At 42.0% G+C, this 25386-nt stretch overlaps 1 protein-coding gene across 3 annotated transcripts in view; it reads left to right on the forward strand.

Annotated features, from left to right (window-relative positions):
- The window catches only part of TMOD1 (tropomodulin 1), a 132207-nt gene that overhangs the window by 89510 nt on the left and 17311 nt on the right, over positions 1–25386 (forward strand). For all 3 annotated transcript variants that reach the window (XM_073591241.1, XM_073591240.1, XM_073591242.1), the window contains 2 exons: positions 9612–9701; positions 14163–14293. In XM_073591241.1, coding sequence (XP_073447342.1) covers positions 9612–9701; positions 14163–14293 — 221 coding nt within the window. The remainder of the gene's footprint in view (positions 1–9611; positions 9702–14162; positions 14294–25386) is intronic.

The raw sequence follows: 25386 nt of genomic DNA on the forward strand, positions 1-25386 counted from the left end.
TAAGGTCACTTGAGCTCCGGTATCCAATAGTGCCTTAGCGTAGATTCCTTCTACCTGGATTGGGATAATCGGAGAGGGTCCCACTAAGTTGCAGGGAAATTCACCCTGAGTTTTCGGCTTCTTTTGCCTACTAGAACGTATCTTGACTCCTCGCTTCCATGGACGTTCACTCAACTTCATTCCTCCCTTTACTCTCAGAACTTTGGGAACTTGGGTTTCGTTGGAATTGACGACAGTTACAGGGCGCCCAGCTGACTCCTTCACTGGGGCCCTTTGAAGTTTTCCGCCGGCTTTTGGCGTTGTACTGCTGCTCTTGGACTTGGACACGCGTTTCCAAAATGCCCAACTCCTCCACAGTTAAAACAAAGTCCAGATCTGCTTCTGAAGGTGGAATTTGATACTCTCTTCAATTTTTCTGTTCCTTCATTGGGCGGATTTGGGGGTCTCGTGGTCAGCAAAGCCATCATTTCCATCAACTGAGCCTTAAGAAGTTCAATCTGGGGATCATCCTCCATCACATTAACTGTTCGGACTCCAACAGTGTGCTTTGGTTCTTGAAGGTTCTCCTTCTTCCTTTCCAGAATAGCTTCTTCCTCCCGTACAATCCGAATTAGATCTGGGTACTTTAATATACCTCAATCTTGGCGAGTCCTTAACTGGAGGGTGATGGGGTCCAGAGGCTGGGCACCCCTTAAGACCTGTTTGGCTCAAATTTCATCCACCTTACAAGGATCTAGTCCCTTCTTCAGTAATATCTGATGAATGACCTTGTCCAGCCGTCTCATATAGTCTGACAACTTCTCTCCAGCTTCCTGATAGGTGTGTTCTAATTGGTAAATTAGGTCGGAAACCTTTTCAGTAGGTCCAAACACATCTTGCAGGATATCTAAATAGTCTTGGGCTACACAGTTCTGTTTGCTGAGCTTTAGATTTCGAATGGCCTCGGAAGCAGGCCCTTTGAGACTCTCAGTAATCCGCTGTTTCTTCTGAGTTTCAGGGATGTCCCACTCATCCAATACCTGCGTGGTCTGTTCCAACCATTCTTCAAAGGTATCCTCTCCTTTGGGTACAGGCCGTTGGCCCGAGAAAATGCCCAGTTTTCGTTACCCAGTCCCTGAATAGGTTGGGTTCCCTTTCTGACATTGGGACACCAAATTTCCCAGGGCTGTGATGAGTTCTGGCTCAATTGCGGCCGGTGCTGACTGTGATGGGACCCTGATTCCTGTGGAACTCATTTGGGAGAAGGTGGCAGGATTCTCCCCTTCTTCCCTTGGGTGGGTCAGGTGGAATTTGGTCTTGTCAGCGAGTTCAACACTTGCACCCTTGAAATGTTCCGGAACTCCCTTCCGCCATTCCAATAATGCATAGGTACGGAACGCCTCATGATCAGGCCTTACTGCGACCACTTTGGCTCTATGTCCTGGGGATAGTGTTTTTACCACTTGGTTGATGAGTTCCTTCTCCCAGATATCTCCCCAGAGTTCCATGGCCAGGCTCGCTTCTGAGCGGACGCCTTCTGCCTCACACCACTGTGCCACAGTGGGGGGATCCATTCTAGGGTTCTTAAGAGGGTGTTTGGCTTTGGAGTGACAGTGATCCCAGACGAGCCCCCACATGTAGCAATTACTCTCGGTGGAGCTGCTGGTTTAAGCGGGCCTGTCCTCTATGCTCTTCACCCTTCTTAAATTGTTCAATCCCCTTGACACAAATGTAGTGCAGTGTTGTAATTATATGAATATCAACTTTAACCCACAATATACACTTACAGTTATAGTTACCTCTACCTGGGTGCTAGTAGCTCCACCTGCAGGAGAAATGACAACACTGCACACAAACTTCAGTAATAACCGAAAATAACTTCTTTCTTTGGGTAAATAATATATTTATATAAAGAATTATTACAATGACTATACTATCACACCAACGTAGTGTAACGGTGTAAGAAATAGTTGTGACAATCAGTAACAGACACAAATATATATATATCTAATTATGTATACATATACCCGGGAGCTCCCCCTGCTCTAGACCTTAAAGTCACTATCCTTTGTAACTAAATGCAGGGCCCTGCAATGATAAGGTAGTCCGAACTTCTTCAGTCTTCGCTAGCTTTTATAATTGTAATCCACAAGGGGTTCCTCCTGGTTGTTGCGCAGAGTAATGTATCACACTAAAACAATTGTAATCCAACAGGTTGACTAAGTGTTATAAGTGGTATATGAAGAAACAAGCATCTAGCATCCGTTCTTGAATACTGAAGTCTATTCAGGTGTAAAGTTCTCCAACTTCACTTGTTCTGTGGGACTATCAGTCCCAGCAACACTCTGTAACAGTTCTAACTGTGTATTTAATAGTTAAACAAACTTCTGGGTGTTAACAGCAGTTCTCAGTCCGTATCGAGACACCACCACGCCGTCACACTGTTCCGTTCACAAACGACCAGGAGTCCTCGGTTATCTCCCCACGGGTCTCCGGAACGATCACTTCGGCTGCTCCAGCACGCTGTGATGTGATGGCAGGATCCTTGCAGCTGCTCCGCTGCTTCGCAAAGTAGGCCGCAACACTGTAGGACACACACACACCCACAGGATTCTGCTGACAGGCCATGCGTCCCAGGAACAAGAGACCTAAGATGGCCGCTCCTCACCCTTTTATATCCTCCCACAATGCAGTTCAGTTCTCACCTTGTCCAGGAGCATTGTGGGTGGGTCAGAGCTAAAGTTCCAAAGTAAACAATGAATCACTTCCATGTCATTTCACTTGATCATGAAACGTAAACGTATTGTACTTTCTCAATTGTCCACAAGATGGCACTAACACAACCTATGTACTGTATAATACACATAGAGCTAGAAACAAAGGTTGTCAGCACTACATATATACACATTGATAAATGATATGGGAGTTCTCTGAAAACAGTTGTAAAAAAATAAAATACTGGTGAGATGTAAATGAAAAAAAAAAACCTCTGTAAATGTTGTGACAGTGATGTGCCCTGCCACAGTTTTAAAAGGGTTTTGTATCACCCAGGGTTCAGGGTTCTCATCCAGGAGGGGTTGAGGGGCTCCAGGATTCTTGTCCCACACGGAAGAAACTGTTTTTTACAGTTTCCCCACTGGTTGGTAAATCCTGGTTTGGGACCTGGAGTCCGGACACTTCGTAGAGACTTGGGAGGGATGAAGTCTCAAATCCTAGAACCAGGTTGTGCAGACAACAGGCACACTGATTATGAAGGTATGTGCACAGTTTTTAATAGAATCATGACTGGTTCTGGGCTTCACCCCAGCAGACAGTGGAAGTCTCTGCCCAGGAGTCAGGAGGGATCCACCTAGGAGACAGTTGGGAGTCAGCACAGCAAGGTGATGCTAGGTACATGCACACAGTTTGTGAGAGCACTGTCTGGAGGAGAGAGACAGGGGGCCTAAAGTGTGAGGCCAGTGCAAGTGCCCACTGCAAGTGTAAGCCAGGAAGCTGTTGGTCAATTGTTTTACAAACCCCTGTGAGGGAAACACATTGATTTATTGAACGTTGTTTTTTATAAAAGTGGGCAAGAAAAGCCCTAATATAATATTTAAGAGAGTGTCTGAGTCCTTAATGTGCTACCAATTGAAGCTGGTTCCTACAATGTGTATCAATGGAAGAAGGGTTAGGTTGCAGTTATTCATCAACAAACAAAAGAGGGGTGCAAATGTCAGTGTTCTGGGGGCAGTCCATTCTTACTTGTTATCTGCAAAAGTAGAAAATTTTTTGTACTTATTTTTGGTTTAGAAAATAACATTTTTGAAAAACATTACCATCAGAAGAAAGTCTTATTAGTCCCCAGAAAACTATAAGTATCACTTTGTTGTCTATATTGGCAAATCAATAGTCCCATTATAAAAAATGCTCAAAGTGGATAGCTAATCATTTGTTTCTAAAGTGGTTAATAATCTCCATATAATACTATACTGAGTTCACTTAGCTCACAAAGATCTTGTCCCTTAAGGCAGGCCATACATGGGTGGAATTTCAAAAGAATTTTCCTTTGAAAATCTTATCTAAGAATTTTTGTACAAATTTCACATTATTAGTGGGCTGCAGAAACAGCCGATTTTCACGCGCCCATCGAATTTGAGTAATCGGACATGTTGGAAATTTTTTGAATAACGAACGATTTTCTAATCAATAATGGGAGAATCGTGCAAGAAATGTAATTGGAAAAGTGATGCGCATGTGCAAGAAAAGAATATTCCTGGAAAGAAAAGAAGATTCCCAGCCACGAAAATTATTTTCTGTAGCAACAGGAGGTGAGATTGAAGGCTTGCAAAGGGAAGTAAAGGGCGCAACAAACAATATTATTTTATATAAAGTTGAATATAAAATGTGAACTCTATCACTAATAAAAATTAAAAATGTGGCATTAAATAAAAAAGTTCAAATATTATAACCAATATTATCTTAACATAACAACAGGTCCATATAATCAACGAAATATGGTGAATAAAAAATTCCTTCTGTATTCATTCCAATGTATTCATTCCATGACAGGAACAAGAAAGGTACCGCGTTTCGTGCTAAAGTCAGCGCTTACTCAAACCTCCAACAAAAGGAGGAGGTTTGAGTAAGCGCTGACTTTAGCGCAAAACGCATTACCTTTCTTGTTTCTATCATACCTGTGATGTGATTTTAATGCTTCAATAAAGATACCAAGAAGTGCAGTAATATTCCGGATTTTGCATGTCACTGAGTCTCACAGACGAGCTGTGCAGCACCCTGGGTTCCAGTTCACAACATGTGAGAGTCAGTCACTCACCTCGAGCGTAAATTTCTTTGTCTCATCTAAATGATTCAGAGAAGGATCGGGAGAAAGTGCTGTGGTCAGATGAGACCAAAATTGAGCTCTTGAACACTATCCCTACAGTCAAGCATGGAGGTGGAAACATTATGCTTTGGGGCTGTTTCTCTGCTAAAGGTACAGGCTGACTTTGGCACATTGAGGGGCCAAGTATTGTATCTTAGATGGGAACCCTCTTCCCTCAGCCAGAACACTGAAGATGGGTCGAGAATAGGTCTTCCAGCATAGCCAATAGCACAAAACATAGCGCCAAGGCAACAAAGGAGTAGCTCAAGAAGAAGCACATTAAGGTCATGGAGTAGCCTAGTCAGCCTCCAGACCTTAATCCTAAAAAAAATGTATGGAGGGAGCTGAAACTTCGAGTTGCCAAGAGACAGCCAAGATACCTTAAGGATTTAGAGAAGATCTGTAAAGACGAGTGGATCAAAATCTCTCCTGAGATGTGTGCAAAGCTGGTCACCAATTATAAGAAACGTCTTACCTCTGTGCTTGCCAACAAGGGTTTCTCCAACCAAGTACTAAGTCATGTTTTGCTTAGGGATCAAATACTTATTTTACTCACCAAACTGTAACTTAATTTATAGCATTTGTTTTATGTGTTTTTTTCTGGATTTTTGGTTGATACTCTGTCTCTGTCAGTTAAAATACACCTTGATAAAAAATTATAGACCCCACATTTCTTTGTAAGTGGGCAAACTTACAAATTCTGCAGGGGATCAAGCAATTATATTCCCCCACTGTACATTAAACATACATGCTGAAAATAAAAATAATAAAGAAGAAAGAGTAAGACATCTGTATTTTAAATGCCCTTTGAAGAAGAATTAGTAGTGGGATTGACATAGAAAAATCCATAGAAATGTAATAGAAGATTACACTTCTTATTTAAATTGCGCCATGCCATATACCCAGATGATTCTACTTGCATTCCATTTTGTTGTGGTGGTTCAAAAAGACTTACGTCGAACAAATTTGACAGAAATATTTCAGTTTGAAAGGATTTACTCTATTAGTTTATATTCATGTTTAAAAAGTCAGAACTCATAAATGCTGTATTTTTTTTTAATCATATCTTCTTTTATTATTTTTATATTTAAACAATACAAAACACACATACATCCTATATATATACTAATAATCACAATAATCATATATTCCAAAATTTAACAAACAGAGGGAAAAAAAAGAATTACCCCCTTCCCCTTATCATCTCCTATTGTCGTTATTTGTCTATTTACTTCCAACCAATCCTTCAGACCTGTATATTCATCCACCTCTTCCACACTTTCTCAAATTTCCCTGGACAGCCTCTATGTAAAAATATGTATTTTTCTTTAATTATAATTTCCTTTATCTGTGTTCTCCATTCACATATTGTTGGGGTGGTATGAAGACATTCATTTTTGTACTATGAGCTTGCAAGCCTGAAACATACTCCTTAACTATTGGTATAAGAGTGTTTTCCGGAATCCTGGTTTCATTTATCATACTTAGAAGACATATACTTTGCTCTAGCAACAGCTCCGTCCCAAAGACACTATTAATATTTGACATAACCCCCTTCCAATATTGATGGAGTTTGGGGCATCTCCATAGCATATGTATAAAGTTGGCTGGGCCAACTTTATACATATACCTAGGGCATACATATACATATACCTAGGGCAACTTTATACCTAGGGCATACAGGGGTATCTCTATGCTTCCATTTAAATAACTTCTCTAGTGTATAAGTCCTATGTAGGATAAATAGTTGGGTTAATGTTTGTGTAGGAGATAAGGAGACCATGGGTACTGCGGACAAGGCAGCCTCCCATTGTTCCTCCGATATAGACCCTAAGTTCCGTGCCCATCGTGCTCTAGATGGTATATCCACTGTTTCCTGAAACTTATCATAAAGTATACCATATAGTTGTGATATAAGACCTTTCTTAGCCTCCCTCCTGGACAACGAGATTATTAAAGATTTATTAAATTTAATTTTATGGGAACAGGCCTGCACCTATATAGCGTGTTTAAGCTGAAGAAACTGAAAAAATCTTTGATTTGAGTTCTGTAAAGTTTAAACTGTATCTAAACCCAAGAACAAAAATGTAATATATTTCAGCTGACCAGTTTTTAGATGTGGCGGCTATATTCGTTTTCTTTGCTTCTATTTGCCCCTTCTTCTCGGTTGTGATATGTCACATGACAGTTGAGGGAGAGCATGATAGGAATCTCTATGCTCGCTGCACTACATTGGTTGTCTGGTAAGTTCAGGGAGGGAGAGGGAAATTGTGCTGGGGGCCATAATGACCTAGGAAGGGGGGGGGGTGGAAATGAAAATTTTGCTGGCAGGGGAGATTTTTGGGGGAGGGAAAGACTTGTGCTGGGAAGAAAGTTGTGAAGAGTATTGCTTGCATGGGGAAATCTTGAATTTCCCCGACCCCAGCATTCTAACTTACACACCCCTGAACCCTGCACCCTCTGCATCAAATATTCCTGAATTCCTGATCCTTGTACTCTGCTTTATGTACTACCAACACTTTCACTCTGTGCATTCTAACTCCTGACCCCTGCACTCTGTGCTTGACACAGCCCTGCCCCCACAATCTGTGCTTCATACACCCCTGACCCCTGCATTTTGTGCACTACACAGTCCTAGACCCTGCACTCTTTGCATTATACATCCCAGACTCCTGCTCTATCTACACTATATTCTATATTACATACTTCCGACCAAAGCTCTCTATAGCCAGTGTGCACAAAAGCATATATAATGGTTGTACTGAGGTGTATACTGTTCATGTCTGTGATAAACAGCAATTAGAGCATATGTTATGTGTACAAAGACTATGGAACATGTGGGCCGTGCATACAGCGAATAGGCTCGGGTTTTGTTTAACCATTATTTTAAGCCCCTCCCACTGTTGCAACTATTTGGCCACACCATGGATTCATGGTAGAATTGTAAAGAAACACAGGAGGGTGCAAACGCCTATTGCATTATTACCAACATCTTTATTTTATAAAATTGCCAAAAACATAAAAACACGAGAAGATACAAGCATGTCAAGTCACAACTCCAGCACAGGTGATGTCCAAACGTCTGTGGTTGGAAAACTGTCGCGTTTCAGGGGCTTGTATCTTCTCGTGTTTGTGAGTATGTTTTTGGCAATTTTCTAAAATAAAAATGGTGCTGGTGATAATGCACTAGGCGCCCTCCTGTATTTTTTGTACAGTGTATGTTAAGTTTCCCAGCTTGAGGAGAGCAGCATCGTTGTGGGCATTACATATGTGTTGTTGGTTGTGAGACAGAGTGAGTCTGATCAATTCATGGCAGCATACTTTGCATGCTGCATTACTACTTTCCTTGGGGTGCCCAAAGGTGCCCCAGGTTATTCACTGTCCAAAGCAATGCCCCTGCTTTATTATTTTGTTTTTGGATTTAGAAATACTTTAAAGTTCAGGTTGTTTACCAAAAAGCAAGAAAGCTGGAACCCTGATGCCTTCAAGACCTTTCCTATTCATTTATATCATGATGAACAGTTGTACACTAGTGGTTCTCACACTTTTGTCCATTAGCATGTGTCATCTGCAATCATAAATTGTAACACACACCGACAGCTGGCAGTGCATAGGTGAAACTGTAAAATTGTGGCATTTTTTATAGGATTTTTGTTTAGTAGTCTATTCAAATTTGATGTTTTATAAAAGATAAAGACACAGTTCCTGACATATGTGACTTAGTTTCAAGTGGTCTAGACCCTAGAACTAGACAACTATTCTGCTGTATTCAATAAATTGCAGTTGGATAACTGCAAACAGATCATTCGTGTGCCTGATACATAAATCCTTTTGCACTCCAATAAAGCCATGTTGATTAAGTTGATGCTGTATAAATTTAGCAAGAAAGCAAAACAGATAAATAGTCAGATAAATAACAGATAAAAAGATATCTGACTAACAGATAAATAGTCAGTGGCATTCCTCTGTAAGGCTACAGTAAAGTAGGTAAATAATAATGTGAAAATTGCAGTTAACTAATTATTTTCAGCTAACCAATTTTCAACTATCGTAATTCATCTAACTGCAGTAAATTGCAATCTGCTTAGTTGCTTTAAATTTCTGTACAAATTGTTATTGCTTTAATGTTATTTAATAAACCCAAAAATGCAGTAACTAAAGCACTGCTGGCATTGCTCGCAGTGACTGAAGTGGACTTCATTAACATTGCATATATTTTATAGGCAATGATAATATATTTAAAATACAAAAATATTTTCAGTGATTTCTTACTTTTTTCCAGTGGAATTACAAGTATTATTACCCATTATGGATAATGTAGCACGAGAATCAAACTTCAGGTGTTTGTTTCCTAGGCTGGACAGCTCTAGAGAAGGAGAGGAGTTTTTCAGGTGCAAAAATTAGTGCAAACGTGTGTTGCACATACTGTATACAAGTGCAACCATTGAGGTTTATGGGGGAAAACAATTATGGATATTTAAAAAAAAAAGCTCATTTACTTTTCTGAATGCAAGCTGTAGAAAAAAAATAAACCTCAATCACTGGATGTAAGTGGATGTGGAACAGCAAAACTGAAATGATTGGAGATTGCAGCTAAGATGTGTGAAAGGTAGAGTAAAGATCCAGTCAGAGATGTGGACAGGTAATTATACATTTGAAAGGGTGACTTAAGTGTAAAAGTTTCTACAACCTGATAACAAGCAAATAATACATGCATATTTTGCAGCATCTGGTGAGCATATAATCCACTGTTTTGCTTTCTTTCTTTCAGCTATCCTTGGAATGCACACTCTGATGAGTAATCAGCAGTATTATGAGGCCCTTGCAAGCAGCAATATTGTCAACAAGGAGGGTCTAAATAGTAAGTATATACTTTATATTACAATAATAATGCATATGTATTATATAATAAATACTTTCATTTTAGTCATATGTTTTGTCTTGCACTGTATAAATCATTGTGTAAATTATTTAGCAACAAATAAATTAAAATCCCTTGAGCTCCATTAAACTGTTACTAAACCCAGGACCCTGCATTCGCTATATCTGGTCCCCCACAGTACACAGAACATGGAAATGCAATTATTTTAGTAAAAATATACTGCTGAATACCTTTTCTCATCAGCAGTATATAGCAGTCTTAGGACTTCTATCAGTGTCCGGCCGAGCACTAGTTAAAGCTTGTAGGAGGAGTTTTCATTCTCCTCTGACTGTCCTATGAGGCTGCATGACCCCTGACCCTCCCAAAAAAATTAAATAAAACTCTCTAGCAATACACACCAAACTGAGCATGTGCAGAGTGCCTCCAAGGCTCCCAACTAACAGCCAGCAGATGGATTAGGGACAGTAAACAAGGGGAGGCTCAGAGAAGACAGGATCAAACAGCCTTTTTACACAATGCAAAGGATTAACCCCTTAGGTTCCCCAGTGAGTATAACAAGCATGCTTTACTGCATATACAGACTGATTTTACTGTTGTAACACTTTAAAGCGGTTCTAAAGGCAAAAGTTTTTTTTTATCTTGATGCATCCTATGCATTAAGATGAAAAATTGTCAATGTGCAGCAGCCTCCGCAAAACTTTCCTGAGCCCCAGCTTGATGCAGGGATGTTGCACAAGAACCTTGGCTGCCTGGGACTTTCCCTCCTGATTAGCTGAGACACAGCAGTGGGTGCCATTTGCTCACCTTGCTGTCAATCAAAGTCAGTGAGCCAATGAGAGAGGGGGTAGGGCTGATCCACGGCTCTGTGTCTAAATTGACACACCGAGTAGCGGCTCGGCTTGGGTGCCCCATAGCAAGCTGCTTGCTGTGTGTGCACTCGGCAGGAGGGAGGGGCCAGGAGCACCAGCAAGGGACTTGTGAGGAGGGGGATCTGGGCTGCTCTGTGCAAAACAATGATACAGAGCAGGTAAGCATAACATGTTTGTTATTTTTAAACAAACAAAAAAAACCAAGACTTTAATATCACTTGAAGTTCCAGTTTTGATTTCACTGCTGTTAATTGTGCACCAGTATGTACACTAGCCAATATGGCAGTCAAAAGTAGGCTAGCCTTTTAGAAGCACAATGAATATGACCAACTGCCTAAATGATTCAAGTACAGATATTTCTATGATTCAAACTGCATGATTAACACAAGTTCAACCTTCTTTATACATGCCCAGTTTTCACTATAATGAAATCACGGCGTATAGGACCATGGAAATTTGGTGAAGACCAGGGCTTTGAGAACTGGAGGTGCCCTACACCCCTCTATACAGAGTTGGTGCATTTGTGGGGAGGGGGATTCTGGTTTCCAAAACAACCGCGCCATAGTTAGTTAACAAATTGAAAGCATATTCCTGATATCAGAAGGCTGTCACACCAATAATATTGGTCTACTCTGGTTTGCCCCACTTGAAACCCGATGACTAAAGCGTGTGGTCAGGGCAGGCGATTTAGACAAGACAGATTAATAAAATGTGCAAAGGATTACTTCACTGACCACTAGTGTTACGGGAGTCCTTCTTTATTCGCCTCAAATGTAAGGGTCTCTTCTTAACCCCTAATCCAATTTAAAAGGATTGATAACTGACCACAAATACAGTGGGGCAAAAAAGTATTTAGTCAGCCACCAATTGTGCAAGTTGTCCCACTTAAAAAGATGAGAGAGGCCTGTAATTGTCATCATAGGTATACCTCAACTATGAGAGACAAAATGTGGAAACAAATCCAGAAAATCACATTGTCTGATTTTTGAAAGAATTTATTTCCAAATTATGGTGGAAAATAAGTATTTGGTCAATATCAAAAGTTCATCTCAATACTTTGTTATATATCCTTTGTTGGCAATGTTAGAGGTTAAACATTTTCTGTAAGTCTTCACAAGGTTGTCACACACTGTTGCTGGTATGTTGGCCCATGCAGATCTCCTCTAGAACAGTGATGTTTTGGGGCTGTCGCTGGGCAACACAGACTTTCAACTCCCTCCAAAGGTTTTCTATGGGGTTGAGATCTGGAGACTGGCTAGGCCACTCCAGGACCTTGAAATGCTTCTTATGAAGCCACTCCTTCGTTGCCCGGGCAGTGTGTTTGGGATCATTGTCATGCTGAAAGACCCAGTCATGTTTCATCTTCAATGCCCTTGCTGATGGGAGGAGATTTGCACTCAAAATCTCACGATACATGGCCCCATTCATTCTTTCATGCATACGGATCAGTCGTCCTGTTCCCTTTGCAGAGAAACAGCCCCAAAGCATGATGTTGCCACCCCCATGCTTCACAGTAGATATGGTGTTCTTTGGTTGCAACTCAGCATTCTCTCTCCTCCAAACACGAAGAGTTGTGTTTCTACCAAACAGTTCTACTTTGGTTTCATCTGACCATACGACATTCTCCCAGTCCTCTTCTGGATCATCCAAATGCTCTCTAGCAAACCTCAGACCGGCCCAGACATGTACTGGCTTAAGCAAGGGGACACGTCTGGCACTGCAGGATCTGAGTCCCTGGCAGCATAGTGTGTTACTGATGGTAGCCTTTGTTATGTTGATCCCAGCTCTCTGCAGGTCATTCACTAGGTCCCCCCGTGTGGTTCTGGGATTTTTGCTCACCGTTCTTGTGATCATTTTGACCCCATGGGGTGAGATCTTGCGTGGAGCCCCAGATCGAGGGAGATTATCAGTGGTCTTGTATGTCTTCCATTTTCTAATTATTGCTCCCACAGTTAATTTCTTCACACCAAGCTGCTTGCCTATTGCAGATTCAGTCTTCCCAGCCTGGTGCAGGTCTACAATTTTGTTTCTGGTGTCCTTCAACAGCTCTTTGGTCTTCACCATAGTGGAGTTTGGAGTGTGACTATTTGAGGTTGTGGACAGGTGTCTTTTATACTGATAACAAGTTCAAACAGGTGCCATTAATACAGGTAATGAGTGGAGGACAGAGGAGCCTCCTAAAGAAGAAGATACAGGTCTGTGAGAGCCAGAAAACTTGCTTGTTTGGAGGTGACCAAATACTTATTTTCCGCCATAATTAGCAAATAAATTCTTTCAAAAATCAGACAATGTTATTGTCTGGATTTGTTTCCACATTTTGTCTCTCATAGTTGAGGTATACCTATGATGACAATTACAGGGCTCTCATCTTTTTAAGTGGGAGAACTTGCACAATTGGTGGCTGACTAAATACTTTTTTGCCCCACTGTATAAGGGAGCATTTCTTCATCTTTAACTAATGTAAAGGGATCACTTCACTGACCACAAATGGAAGCACTTCACTGATCAACGATGTAATAGGGCACTTCTCCACTGAACACTTATGTAATGCCGTGTACACACCACCAAACTTTTCGTCGGACTGAACCCCGAAGGACTTTTTAACGGAGTTCCGACAGGGTTCCAACGAAACGGACTTGTCTACACACGATCACACCAAAGTCCGATCGTTTAGAAGGTGATGACGTACGACCGGACTAAAATAAGGAAGTTCATAGCCAATAGCTTCCCTTGCATCCTTTTTTGGCCGTCGGACTAGCATACAGGATTTTTCGATCGGACACGAGTCCGTTGGAAAGATTTGAAACATGTTCTATTTCTAAAGTCCGACAGATTTTTCAAGAGAAAAGGTCCAATGAAGCCCACACATGATCGAATTGTCCGACGGATTTGTTCCGTCGGACCAGTTTGGTCGAAAAGTCCGGTCGTGTGTACACGGCATAAGAGGTACTTCTACATTGGTCACAAATTCTTGTTACTGAGTACCAAGAGTGTAAAGACAGTGTGTTAAAAAAAAAGGTGTTGTCATAGAGGTGCCTCTAAGAGAGTAATGTGTGGTAGACTGTGAGAGAAGAAATGTCTCAGCCAATGATGTCTTGATGTGAACAATAGTTTATTGATTATACTGGCACCTTTCGTGGCAACTTGTCACCTCCCCAGAAAATACAGGTTAGCTAGATGGCTATTGAAGTGTGGCTGGATGCAGAGCTAGCAGCTTTGCATCCAGCTTACTGCTGCTAGCCAGTCACCGTTGTCAGCCACCTATCCAGCCAGTCATCATACAGAAAATTGGTGGTAGGCCTTTCAATAAAAGTATTTTTGAAGAAGAAAAGGTGTGCTGGTGAACTGTTCTGTTTTTCCAATGTAAACGCCAGTTTATGAAAATAACATTGGTAAAAGTCATCCATCATTTGGGCTATATTTCTCTGTCTCAGGGACTCAAAACATTTAAACCAGAAGGCCTGCATAACAACCAGGCAGCTAACCATTCAAAAGGGAGGTTTTCAATGTTCAAGTATTTGGATGTGCTTATTGGACGTAGTTAATACTCAGCACAGTATGCTTTCCGTAGGTGTAATTAAGCCCACGCGGTATAAACCTGTTCCTGATGAAGAACCTAATTCAACAGATGTGGATGAAACCTTAGAACGAGTTAAAAGCAATGACCCTGATCTTGAAGAGGTTAATCTCAATAATATAAGGGTATGTATTCATATGATTTTGACATTTGCTCACAACAGGACATCTATGAAAATCTCATAGCCACTAAACATTTATGGGTGCCAACCTGATCCTGGACTGTATTAACCATAATGGCACACATGGGCTAGTGCTTATGAAGCACAGTTAGGAAGTCAGCAGTAAGCCTACATTTTTTGCCCACCCCAAGACTTTTGTAAGAAATTAAGAAGAGAAATGCAGAGAGATCAGGGAATAGTGAGAGGAGCCAGAAAGTTATCCATAGTTCAAGAAATGTCAGTTAGTTAATGTATCCTTTTTCTTATTTGGTGGTTTGTACATCTAGAACAGGAGTAGGCAACCTTTTGAGCACAGTGTGCCAAAAAATGTTTTCATAGAAATTGAGCATGCAGATTTTATAACAAAAAAAATGTCAACTTCACACTCTCAATCACGAAAAGGATTTTTTATAAAGTAAATGCTGTAAACTACTTTATTAGTGAGAAATTAACATCCTGCACTCTTACGCCTCAGATCAGCCCCATTTCCTGCAACTCCACACCTCAGATGAGCCCCAATTCATGCAACTTCACACCTCTGATCACTGTACCCCCCTGCTCATCTGCCCAACCACTGTAACCCCCTGCACATCTGCTCCACCACTGTACTACCCTGCACATCTGCCCCACCACTGTAACCCCCTGCACATCTACCCCACCACTGTACCCCCCTGCTCATCTGCCCCACCACTGTACCATTCTGCATATCTGCCCCACCACGGTACACCCCTGCTCATCTGCCCCACCACTGTACCCCCTGCTCATCTGCCCCACCACTGTACCCCCTGCTCATCTGCCCCACCACTGTAACCCCCTGCACATCAGCCCCACCACTGTAACCCCCTGTACATCTGCCCCAGCAATGTACCCCATTTCTCACCAATGTACCCCCTTTCTCATCTGCCCCACCACTGTAACCCCCTGCACATCCGCCCCACCACTGTATCCCCCTGTACATCTGCTCCACCACTGTAACTCCCTGTACATCTTCCCCACCACTGTATCACCCTGCACTTCTGTCCCACCACTGTAACCCCCTGCTCATCTGCCCCACCACTGTTACCCCTTTCTCATCTGCCCCACAACTATTACCCCTTTCTCTTCTGCCCCACCACTGTACCTCCATGCACACCTGCTCCACCACTGAACCATCTTCTCATCTGTCCTAACACTGAACTTATCTGCTCATCTGCCCCACCACTGTAACCCCTTTCTCATCTGCCCCACGACTGTACCTCCTGCACATCTGTCTCACCTCTGTTCCCCCTGCTCTTCTGTCCCACCACTGTAACCCCCTCTCATGTGTTCCACCGATGTACCTGCTTTCTCCTCTGCACATCTGCCCCACCTCTGTACCCCCCTGTTCCCCTGCCCCATCGCTGTAACCCCCTGCTCATCTGTCCCACCAATGTACCTCCTTTACCCTCTGCCCCAACACTGAACCCCCCCGTTCATCTTTCCCACCACTGTAACCCCCTTCTCATCTGTCCCACCACTGTAACCCCCTGCTCATCTGCCCCATCACTGTACCCTCCTGCTTTTCTGTCCCACCGCTGAACCCCCTTCTCATCCCTTCCACCCCTGTACCTCCTGCACATCTGTCCCACCACTGTACCCCCTTTCTCTTCTGTCCCACCACTTTAATCCCCCCTGCTCATCTGCCCTATCAATGTTCCCCTTTTCTCATCTGCCCCACCACTGTACCTCCTTGCACATCTGCTCCACCGCTGTATCCCCATGCTCTTCTGTTTCACTACTGAATCACCTTCTCATCTGTCCTGACACTGAACCCATCTGCTCATCTGCCCCACCACTGTAACCCGCTTTCTCATCTGCCCCACCAGTGTACCTCCTGCACATCTGTCTCACCTCTGTACCCCTCTGCTCTTCTGCCCCACATCTGTTCCCCCTGCTCTCCTGCCCCACCACTGTAACCCCCAGCTTATCTGCCTCACCAATAAACCTCCTTTTAAATCTGCCCCACTGCTCTACCTCTCTGCTTTTCTGCCCCAACACTAGACCCCCCTGCACATCTGCCCCTCCAACGTACCCTTCTGCTCTTCTGTTCCACCTCTGAATCCCTTCTGCTAATTTTCCCCACTGATGTACCCTCCTGCTCATCTGCTCCACTGCTGTACCCTCTTCTCATCTATGATATGCAGAGTGGTGAAAGGAAGCAAAGATGAGACACATCTACCTGTCCTGGCACACTCATCTTGCTGATCCACCTCTTGCTTCCAGCCCACTTGCTTCTATGTGATGTATGGGATGTATGTGATGTCACATACCAGCATCTGAAATAGCTGCACAATAATGAGCTCAGGTCAGGGGCATTTTCTGAAAGCAGTGGGCCTGTGTGCAGAATCATAATTTGGGCCCCCGCAGCTGAGAAAAAGTGGTTGGGTGTGATTTTCATTGCACTGAATACTGGCTGTGGCTTAAAGGGACGCAGAGTGCCGGTGTTCAGTAGTAAGTGATGCAAAGGTTCAGAATAATTTTGACAAAGTTCCCAGAAGCTCCACAGTAATTCCACAAACTGTCACCTGATTGTGGTTTTCTCAATCACAGTGAAATCTCTTCTTTCTGAGATTGGTAGTGGCAACCAAGTGAGTCATCTTCCTCAAGATGGTGGACGGGGCTAGCAGGACTGTGATTGGCTTTAGCAGTGGCCAATGACAGTCCTCCTGGAAACAGGGACCGCCCCCTAGCAGAACTGCACCCAATCTCTTCCCCATCACAAAAGCTGACGATCGCAGCAACATCAAAAGTTAGAGAACGGAACAATGTTTCCCATCTTTTACAATGTGTGGGGGCACAGTGCCACCCCCTCAGTGGAGGTGTGGCGTGGGGAATTCTGAAACTGGAATGCATTAGTGTCCCACTGACACTACCTTGCGCTGCTCTGCTGATGGGGAGGGAGTCGAGTGTCGGCAAAAGAGGCTTTGCGTGCCGCTTGCGGCACCAGTACCGGGGGTTGCCTACCCCTGATCTAGAAAGTAATGCTGCTTATAAAACAGACCTTATTCTGTCTTCAAAAGCACATTGTAGCATTCGTTTTTACTAAAATAATCATATGACACAAGGGGTGAAGGTTATCCACTTGACCTCAGAAAGATTTACCCCCCTTCAATGACCAGGCAATTTTTGTTTTTTTGGCACTGCGCTACTTTAACTGAAAATTGCACGGTCATGATAAAATGTACCCAAATCAAATTTATACCATTTTTTTTTAACACAAATAGAGTATTTGTTCACCACTGTTTTTTTTATTTCTGCTTTATAAACAAAAAAAGACCAAAACTTTTTGAAAAAAACAAAATTATTTACGTTCTGCCATAAAACATATCCAATAAAAAAATTTAAAAAATCAAATATCTTTATAAATTTAGGCCAACATGTATTCGCTACATATTTTTGGTAAAAAAAATCAGAATAAGAGTACTTTTATTTGTTTGCGCGAAGGTTATATAGCGTCTACAAACTATGGTAGTATACTGGAATTTATTTTAATTTTTTTTCCATAGTAGTAATGACAGTGGTCAGTGACTTATAGCAGGACTGTGATAGTATGGCGGGCAGTCTGACACTAACTGACACTTTGTGGAAACCAGTGACACTAATACAGTGATCACTACTAAAAATAAACACTGACACTGTACTAATAACATTGGCTGCGAAGGGGTTAACATCTAGGGCGATCAAAGGATTAAATGTGTGCCTTAGGCTTCATGTACAAGGGACGTTTTTACAACCTCTCCTGAACGATCTAACTTGACAGATAGTAACCGACGTTTAAAACGTCCATTTTACCGCATTTACATGCCGCATTTAGCATCGTTTTGACGCATTTGCCTTTAGAAGCGTTTTTTCCAAATAGCCAAAAATGAAAAACGCCTGTAAAAGAAACGCAGCTAAACACGAGTTACCGCGGTTAGATGCGCTTGGCATTTGAAATGCCTTTAAACTCAGCTTCTGAACGCATCTTTTTGCCTAACAGCGCTTGGTGCATTCACTGGGAGGTGCTTTTACTAAGGGATGTGCTGGTTTTTATTGCCTGCTTTGCAAGGAAATAAAGGTGGCTTGCGGAATAGCTACCATGGGAGGGGCAGTCCTGTGAGATGTTTTTCTGCTGACTATTGTTGGGGCTCTTTAAGAGCGTTTGTGCACCTAATGACAGCCCCAGGTAACCTGCATGCAGTATAGGTACAGTATAGGTATGGCATAGTTTTGTCACAGTTGCAAGGTAGATGTGGCTCAGATGCAGTAAAGGTTTGGTATAATGTGGCATAGGGTTGGTAAAAGTACAGACTAGTTTGGAAAAAGTGCAGTATAGAGTGCAGTATGGGTGCAGTATGTATTGAGTATACTTGGTGTCCTGTGCTCATTGTACAAACAGAAAGGTGCAGCGCTCTAAATAGGGGAATACCAACAGGCAGGGCGGAGACCACAGGTGGGTGCTCAGGCTGCGGTGTCCTCCAGACAACACCCAAATAGGTAGACAAAATAGAAAAATAGCCGGCAACTCCAATCCATAAGAAAAATGTATTGGCACATGTAGAAAAAAAAACAGACGTGTTTTGGCTGAAGAGCCTTGGTTACTGCATAAAAATGACACATTCTATATATAATATATGGGGATCTCCACCCACCCAATCAGCATCAAGCTAATCAAGCAAATTGAAGAGTTGGTGGGGGAGTATACCACTATGAAGAAACCTCAGGAACTGGACATACTATTGGTTGATGACCTATGCACATAAGCAGACAAAAAGTAATTAAAAACTAGCTGTAAAAATACTCATAACACAAGTGAGATAGGAGAAGGGAAAAAGGGAAGACTAGGAGAAAAGGAAACATTTAAAAAGAAAACTGAAAAAGAGGAAAAAAGGAACTATAGGGGACACTGAAAAAAAAAGAAAAAGAAAAAAAATGTTATAAGAACACAGAAAAAGAGGAAAAAGGAACTGTAAGGGACACGGAAGAGAAAAAAAATGTAAAAAGAAAACGGGCAAAGAGGAAATAGGAACTGTAGGGGACACAGAGGAAAAAAAGAAGGAAAAAAGGAGAAGAAAAATAGGAGGGAAATGGGGGGGGGGGGGGGGGGAGAGAAGAGAACAATACTGAGGTTTTTTCATAGTGGTATACTCCCCCACCAACCCAACAACTCTTCAATTTGCCTGATTAGCTTGATGTTGATTGGGTGGGTGGAGATCCCACTTCCCCATTTATATAAAGGATGTGTTTCTCTGTCATTTTTATGCAGTGACCAAGTGACATTTACTGTTATTTTTCTGAAGGTGGATGTCTTTCATTTGTTTCTTATTTCTTCGATCTTCAAATACAGGAAATTTACCACTACTGCACTGAAGTTGTATGAGAAAAATATTGCTATCATTTTGATTGAAAATGTAATGTGGTTGTAACCTTCTTAAAAATCTGTCACTACCAGCCCCCCTTTTATGCAGCATTAACACACAGTGTACATATTTGTGGAAAACAAAGCCTTTAAATAACATTTTTAGAGATCTTTAGGCCAGTCACGTGACTCCCGGTCGTTCTCCAACTCCAATGTACAGGCAACAGTGGGAGGGGGCCGAGATTTCCCTCTGACATCAGTCGGGGAGGTCACGTCACCAATGTGCTGGCTGCTCAGCCCCTCCCGCTGTAGCCCTTAGATGGGGAGGAGAGCCCCAGGAGTCACGTGACCTGCCTGAAGAGCTCTAAAAAAAACGGTATGTAGAAGCTTCATTTTCAACAAATATGTACACTGTGTGTTAATGCTGCATAAAAGAGGGGGTAAAATTTTTTAAGATTTACTTTAGAACTAATAGCAACAGGGGTGGGGGGCGGAGATGGCTCACAGGCACAGAGATGACAGACAGGCATGGAGGGGGGGAGGACAGAGGAGAGCTGCGGATGACTGAGTCACGTAAACTGACCACGGTGTCACGGCTCAGCAGCCATAATAAACCATGGTCAGTTAATGGGGGGGGGGGGGGGGGGGGCAGAACCAGGCAGGATCGGCCAGGTATTTTAGGTTATACAGGGGGCCAAATTACACAGCACAAGTACTGTGCTGTATAACATGCTTTAGGGGAACCAGATCCATTTTTTTTTTTAGGGTTACAAACACTTTAAATTCTTCCCACCATACTAAGTGAAAGCAGACATACACGGGACCATAGCTAGGCCCCCTTTCTGTCTGTAATATTACCCAATAAATATAAAAGCTATTGTATAGAAACCTTTCCAAAAGTTCAAGTGGAAATTTATTGTGAGCTACAGACAGTGGGTGACTTCTTTCTATTGAGATGATGTCCATACTCCAATAGATATACAGAGGGGAAAATATATATGTGATCCCCCTTTGTTGAAGTTTGCCCACTTACAAATAAATGAAGGGTCTATAATTTTTTATCATAGGTGTATTTTAAATGATAGAGACAGAATATCAACTGCAAGTTCAGAAAAAACATGATACAAATATTATAAAATGAGTTGCAGTTCAGTGAGTAAAATAAGCATTTGATCCCCAAGAAAAACATGACTTAGTACTTGGTGGAGAACCCCTTGTTGGCAAGCACAGAGGTAATACATTTCTTGTAGTTGGTTACCAGGTTTGCACACATCTCAAGAGGGATTTTGGTCCACTCTTTTTTACAGATCTTCTCTAAATCCTTAAGGTTTCTTGGCTGTTGCTTGGCAACTCGAAGTTTCAGCTCCCTCCATAAATTTTCTATAGGATTAAGGTCTGGAGACTGGTTAGGCCACTCCATGACCTTAATGTGCTTCTTCTTGAGCCACTCCTTTGTTTTCTTGGAGGTATGTTTTTGGTCATTGTCATGCTGGAAGACCCATCCACAACCCATCTTCAATGTTCTGGTTGAGGGAAGAAGGTTCTCATCCAAGATTTTACAATACATTGCCTGTCCCTTGGCTCCTCAATGTGGTAAAGTCGGCCGGTACCTTTAGCAGAGAAACAGCCCCAAACCATAATGTTTACACCTCTGTGCTTGACTGTAGGGGTGGTGTTCTTAGGGTCATAGTCAGCCTTTTTATTCCCCAAACATGGCAAGTCAAGTTAAGGCCAAAGGGCTCGAATTTTGGTCTCATCTGACCACAGCATTTACGCCCAATACTTCTCTGAAACATTTTGGATGTTCATTGGCAAACTTCAGACAGGCCTGTACATGTGCCTTCTTGAGGAGGGAGACCTTGCGGGCGCTGCAGGATTTCAGTTGAGGGCAGCGTGTTGCGTTACCAATGGTTTGTTTGGTGACTGTGGTCCCAACTGCCTTGAGATCATTTACAAGCTCCTCCCGTGTAGTTCTGGGCTGATCCCTCATTTTTTTCATGATCATCCTTACCCGAAGAGGGGAAATCTTACATGGAGCTCCAGACCAATGGATTGATGGTTATTTTGTATTTTTTCCATTTGCGAATAATCACTCCAACAGTTATCTCCTTCTTACCAAGCTTCTTGCTGATGGTCTTGTAGCCCATTCCAGCCTTGTGCAGGTATACAATCTTGTCCCGATGTCCTTTGACAGCTCTTTGGCCTTGCCTATGGTCGTGAGGTTTGAATGGAAGAAAGAGATTCTGTGGACAGGTGTCTTTTATACACATAACAAGTTGTCTTTAGGAGCACCTTCTTAAATTGACAGGACTAATCTGTATACCACATGAGCACATACTGTAGCCAGTCTGTGGAAGCCAGAAATTCTGTCTCTATCATTTAAAATATACCTATGATAAAAATGATAGATCCTTCATTTCTTTGTAAGTGGGCAAACTTACAAAATCTGCAGGGAATCAAATAATTATTTTCCCTACTGTATACAAAAACACAACTCATTGCTGGCAATCAAAAGACAATCCTCAGGAATCTGTAATGTATCCAGTTTTCTCAGTACATTGTTGGAGTCTAAGGCCCCTTTCACACAAGGCAGACTTCCACGGAGTCTCTCCGTTGATCTCCGCTGAGCCAGCGGATGACAGGTCCCTCTCTGCTCACTGAGCGGGGAGGGGCTTGTCAGGCGCCGCTGCCGCCTATGGAGGGATCGGATGAAAACGGACAGCATGTCCGTTTTCATCAGATCTCACCCGACCCGATCCACCAGCGACCGATCTGGACGTAGGGCCATCCCTCTGCTTTTAGCGGATCGGACCGGGTCGGATGTCAGCGGACATGTCTCCGCTGACATCCGTCGCTCCATAGGCTAACATGGAGCGCCCATTCAGGTCCGCCGTCAAAACTGATAGGCGGACCTGAACAGTCCATCGTGTGAAAGGGGCCTTAAACAAAGATGTAGATCTGATGCTATACACCTGATCTCGATGTCAATATATTTGCCTATTCTCTCTAACATCTAAGACTTTGATCTAAACAACTTCATATTAGAGGTTTTCCTAAATTATAGTAATAATCATAATAATACATCATTAATAGACATACATAGTTTCAGTTACGCAAAAAAACAGTTGATGGTTAGAAGTGAAATCATGACTTCATGTAGGTAGTCTTTTAAGGATAAGTGCTCTTCTCTAATATAGATGAAGTACATTAGTAACTTACAAGATTGTGAAGACTTCTCTGTTTGATTTGTAGAACTTAAATGCTGAAAATGATTGAACTTAAAGCTTTTACAGAGCCACAGATAACTTTATGCATGCTCTTAGTGCTCCTTACTACATAATCTTGCATAAAACAGATCAGCTAAATGGAACCAAGGATCCAGCAAGTCCACATGAAGCCTAAAGTAAGCCAAATATATCAAATGACAGTTGGATGTGCTAGCAACGGTCTAATTGCCCACAGCATTGACATGGACTCTACTATTCCATAAGCATGGTACAAATTTAACTTAAGGGTACATTTCAACCAGTCAGACACATTGGCACTTGCAATCTGCAGGTGCCCATGTGCCAAGTTCTGCACTGCAGTATTAAATTTAAAAAGTCTCTTTGCTCTGTCACAACTCTTTTGATGTCATTCACTCACTATTTCTTGCGGTTACCAGAGTGATGAGATTAGAAAGCAAATTCTTGGGAGGCACCTTATTAACCACTGTCACCAGTTCATATGGAACTGGGTACCTGCTTAGTTACATATTGTATGGAAAGCATCTTTCCTGTCTCCCCTTCAGAACCCCAAAGGTAGATTCTAATGTTCTTGGAGCAAATCCTGGCAGCCCTCCCTCCAATAACCTTACCAACCCCTTAGCCTCTCTGATTCTCATGCCCAGGCTTTTTAAATAAGGCAAAAGATATAGAGATGTGTTTTGCTATATCAGTTTTTCTGTAGACTTTATTGGGACTATTGTTCTTTTATATTTTAATTATTTGAGGGACCAGGACATGAAGTAACATTTGTACTCTTGGTTCTCTTTACTCTTTTAGGTACACTTTCCCCATTAGCACATTCTAGTATTTGTTTTTACTAAAATAATTGCATAATATAAGGGTTAAAATTTCATCACCATTCAGGTGAGCCTAGGACAGCATAACGTTCAAAAACAGACATGAGACAGTTGCCATTAAACAAAAAACAGTGATTACTAGAACCTTGTTAGCTGCCTGTAAATGCTGTTTTCAATATTTGAGAATATTGAATACAGGAGCTGCTGCTACTTAATAAATAAATGTGTTGGAATCTGGTTGTAGTGTTGGAACTTGTGGTTTCACAATTGCTGTAGGGATGTTAGTACCATTTAGTGAATAAAAAGCATTGAGGCTGGGATTTGTAATGTGTGTCTTCATTTTGCTGTGAGGCACCAATGTCAATATATTTATATAAATACCCATTCATGCATTGCATAAAAGTTTCCATGTAAAACTGCTGGCTAGATATTCATTATTAATATGCTGGATAATACCTGTGCAATCAGTTCAGTTATAACATTTCCTTTGCTAATTATTTTGAATGACTTCTAATATTTACAGTATACCCAACTAGCAGTAAAACGGTTAAGTAATGATTGGTATCCTGATTAAGAATAGATATTAGAAAAACATCATGTAAAAGCATGCATGACAGATGACCGAATCACAGTCCCAGATGGTTTGGCACAGACTTTTCCAGGGCAAATTACAAGTTGGCTCTATAGCTGATACAACATACTAAACCCACAAGAATTTGGGTAAATACCTAGTCTTTTATATACCGCTATTTTTGTTCTTAGAATATAATCACTTTGATACTGTTGCTCAGATCCTCAAATGTGTTTTTTCTGGCTTTATTTAGATTTTAAAAATCTGTGGTCTCAATAGTGATTGGGCTCCATAACATAAAGCGTATTTAAACCCAAGAGCAAAATTGAATATATTATAGATTGTCATCCCAGGGCGGAAGTGTTTTAGGACTGCAGAACACCTTCTCTTCTCCTTTCCTCTTCAACATAGAGGGGAAGTGTTCTGTAGTTTACAGAATGACTCCCAAGACTCAGGAACTTGTTAGCTCACCAGATTTCTGAGAAGATCTACAAGTATTTTTTGCACTTATCAAATGGATATAACAAAACATTTTCAATTGTATATTTAACAGTTCAGAGTGGAGCAAATAAGAGAAGTTTGTTGTTAGGGTTTTGTCACATACCTGTATGCAGAGCCTGAGATGACAAGAGTGGCTTTTTGCAAGTTCCCGCCTGAGTATTCCTGGATTTTGAGACAGGGCTGCAGGAGCAAAGGAAAGGCACAAGTGCCAAGGTGTAGACACTGTGAGCAGGAACTTGGGAGTGCAGGTATCTGACTTAGAGTTGGCGATGCACTGTAAAGAAACAAGGCCAGTTTATGGTGGAGTCAGGTCTGACAGTGGAGTAAAGAACACCAGGTCTTAAAGTGTTACTAAACCCAGGACCCTGCATTCACTATATCTGGTCTCCCACAGTACACAGAACATGATAATGCAATTATTTTAGCACATATAAACTGCTAAATACCTTTTCTCATCAGCAGTATATAACAGTCTTGTGACTTCTATCAGTATCTGGTCAAGCAGTGGTTAAAGCTTGTAGGAGGAGATTCTGACTGTCCTATGAGACTGCAAGACCCCTGACCCTC

Source organism: Aquarana catesbeiana, linkage group LG01, assembly GCF_042186555.1.
Source record: "Aquarana catesbeiana isolate 2022-GZ linkage group LG01, ASM4218655v1, whole genome shotgun sequence".
NCBI classification, from domain to species: domain Eukaryota; kingdom Metazoa; phylum Chordata; class Amphibia; order Anura; family Ranidae; genus Aquarana; species Aquarana catesbeiana.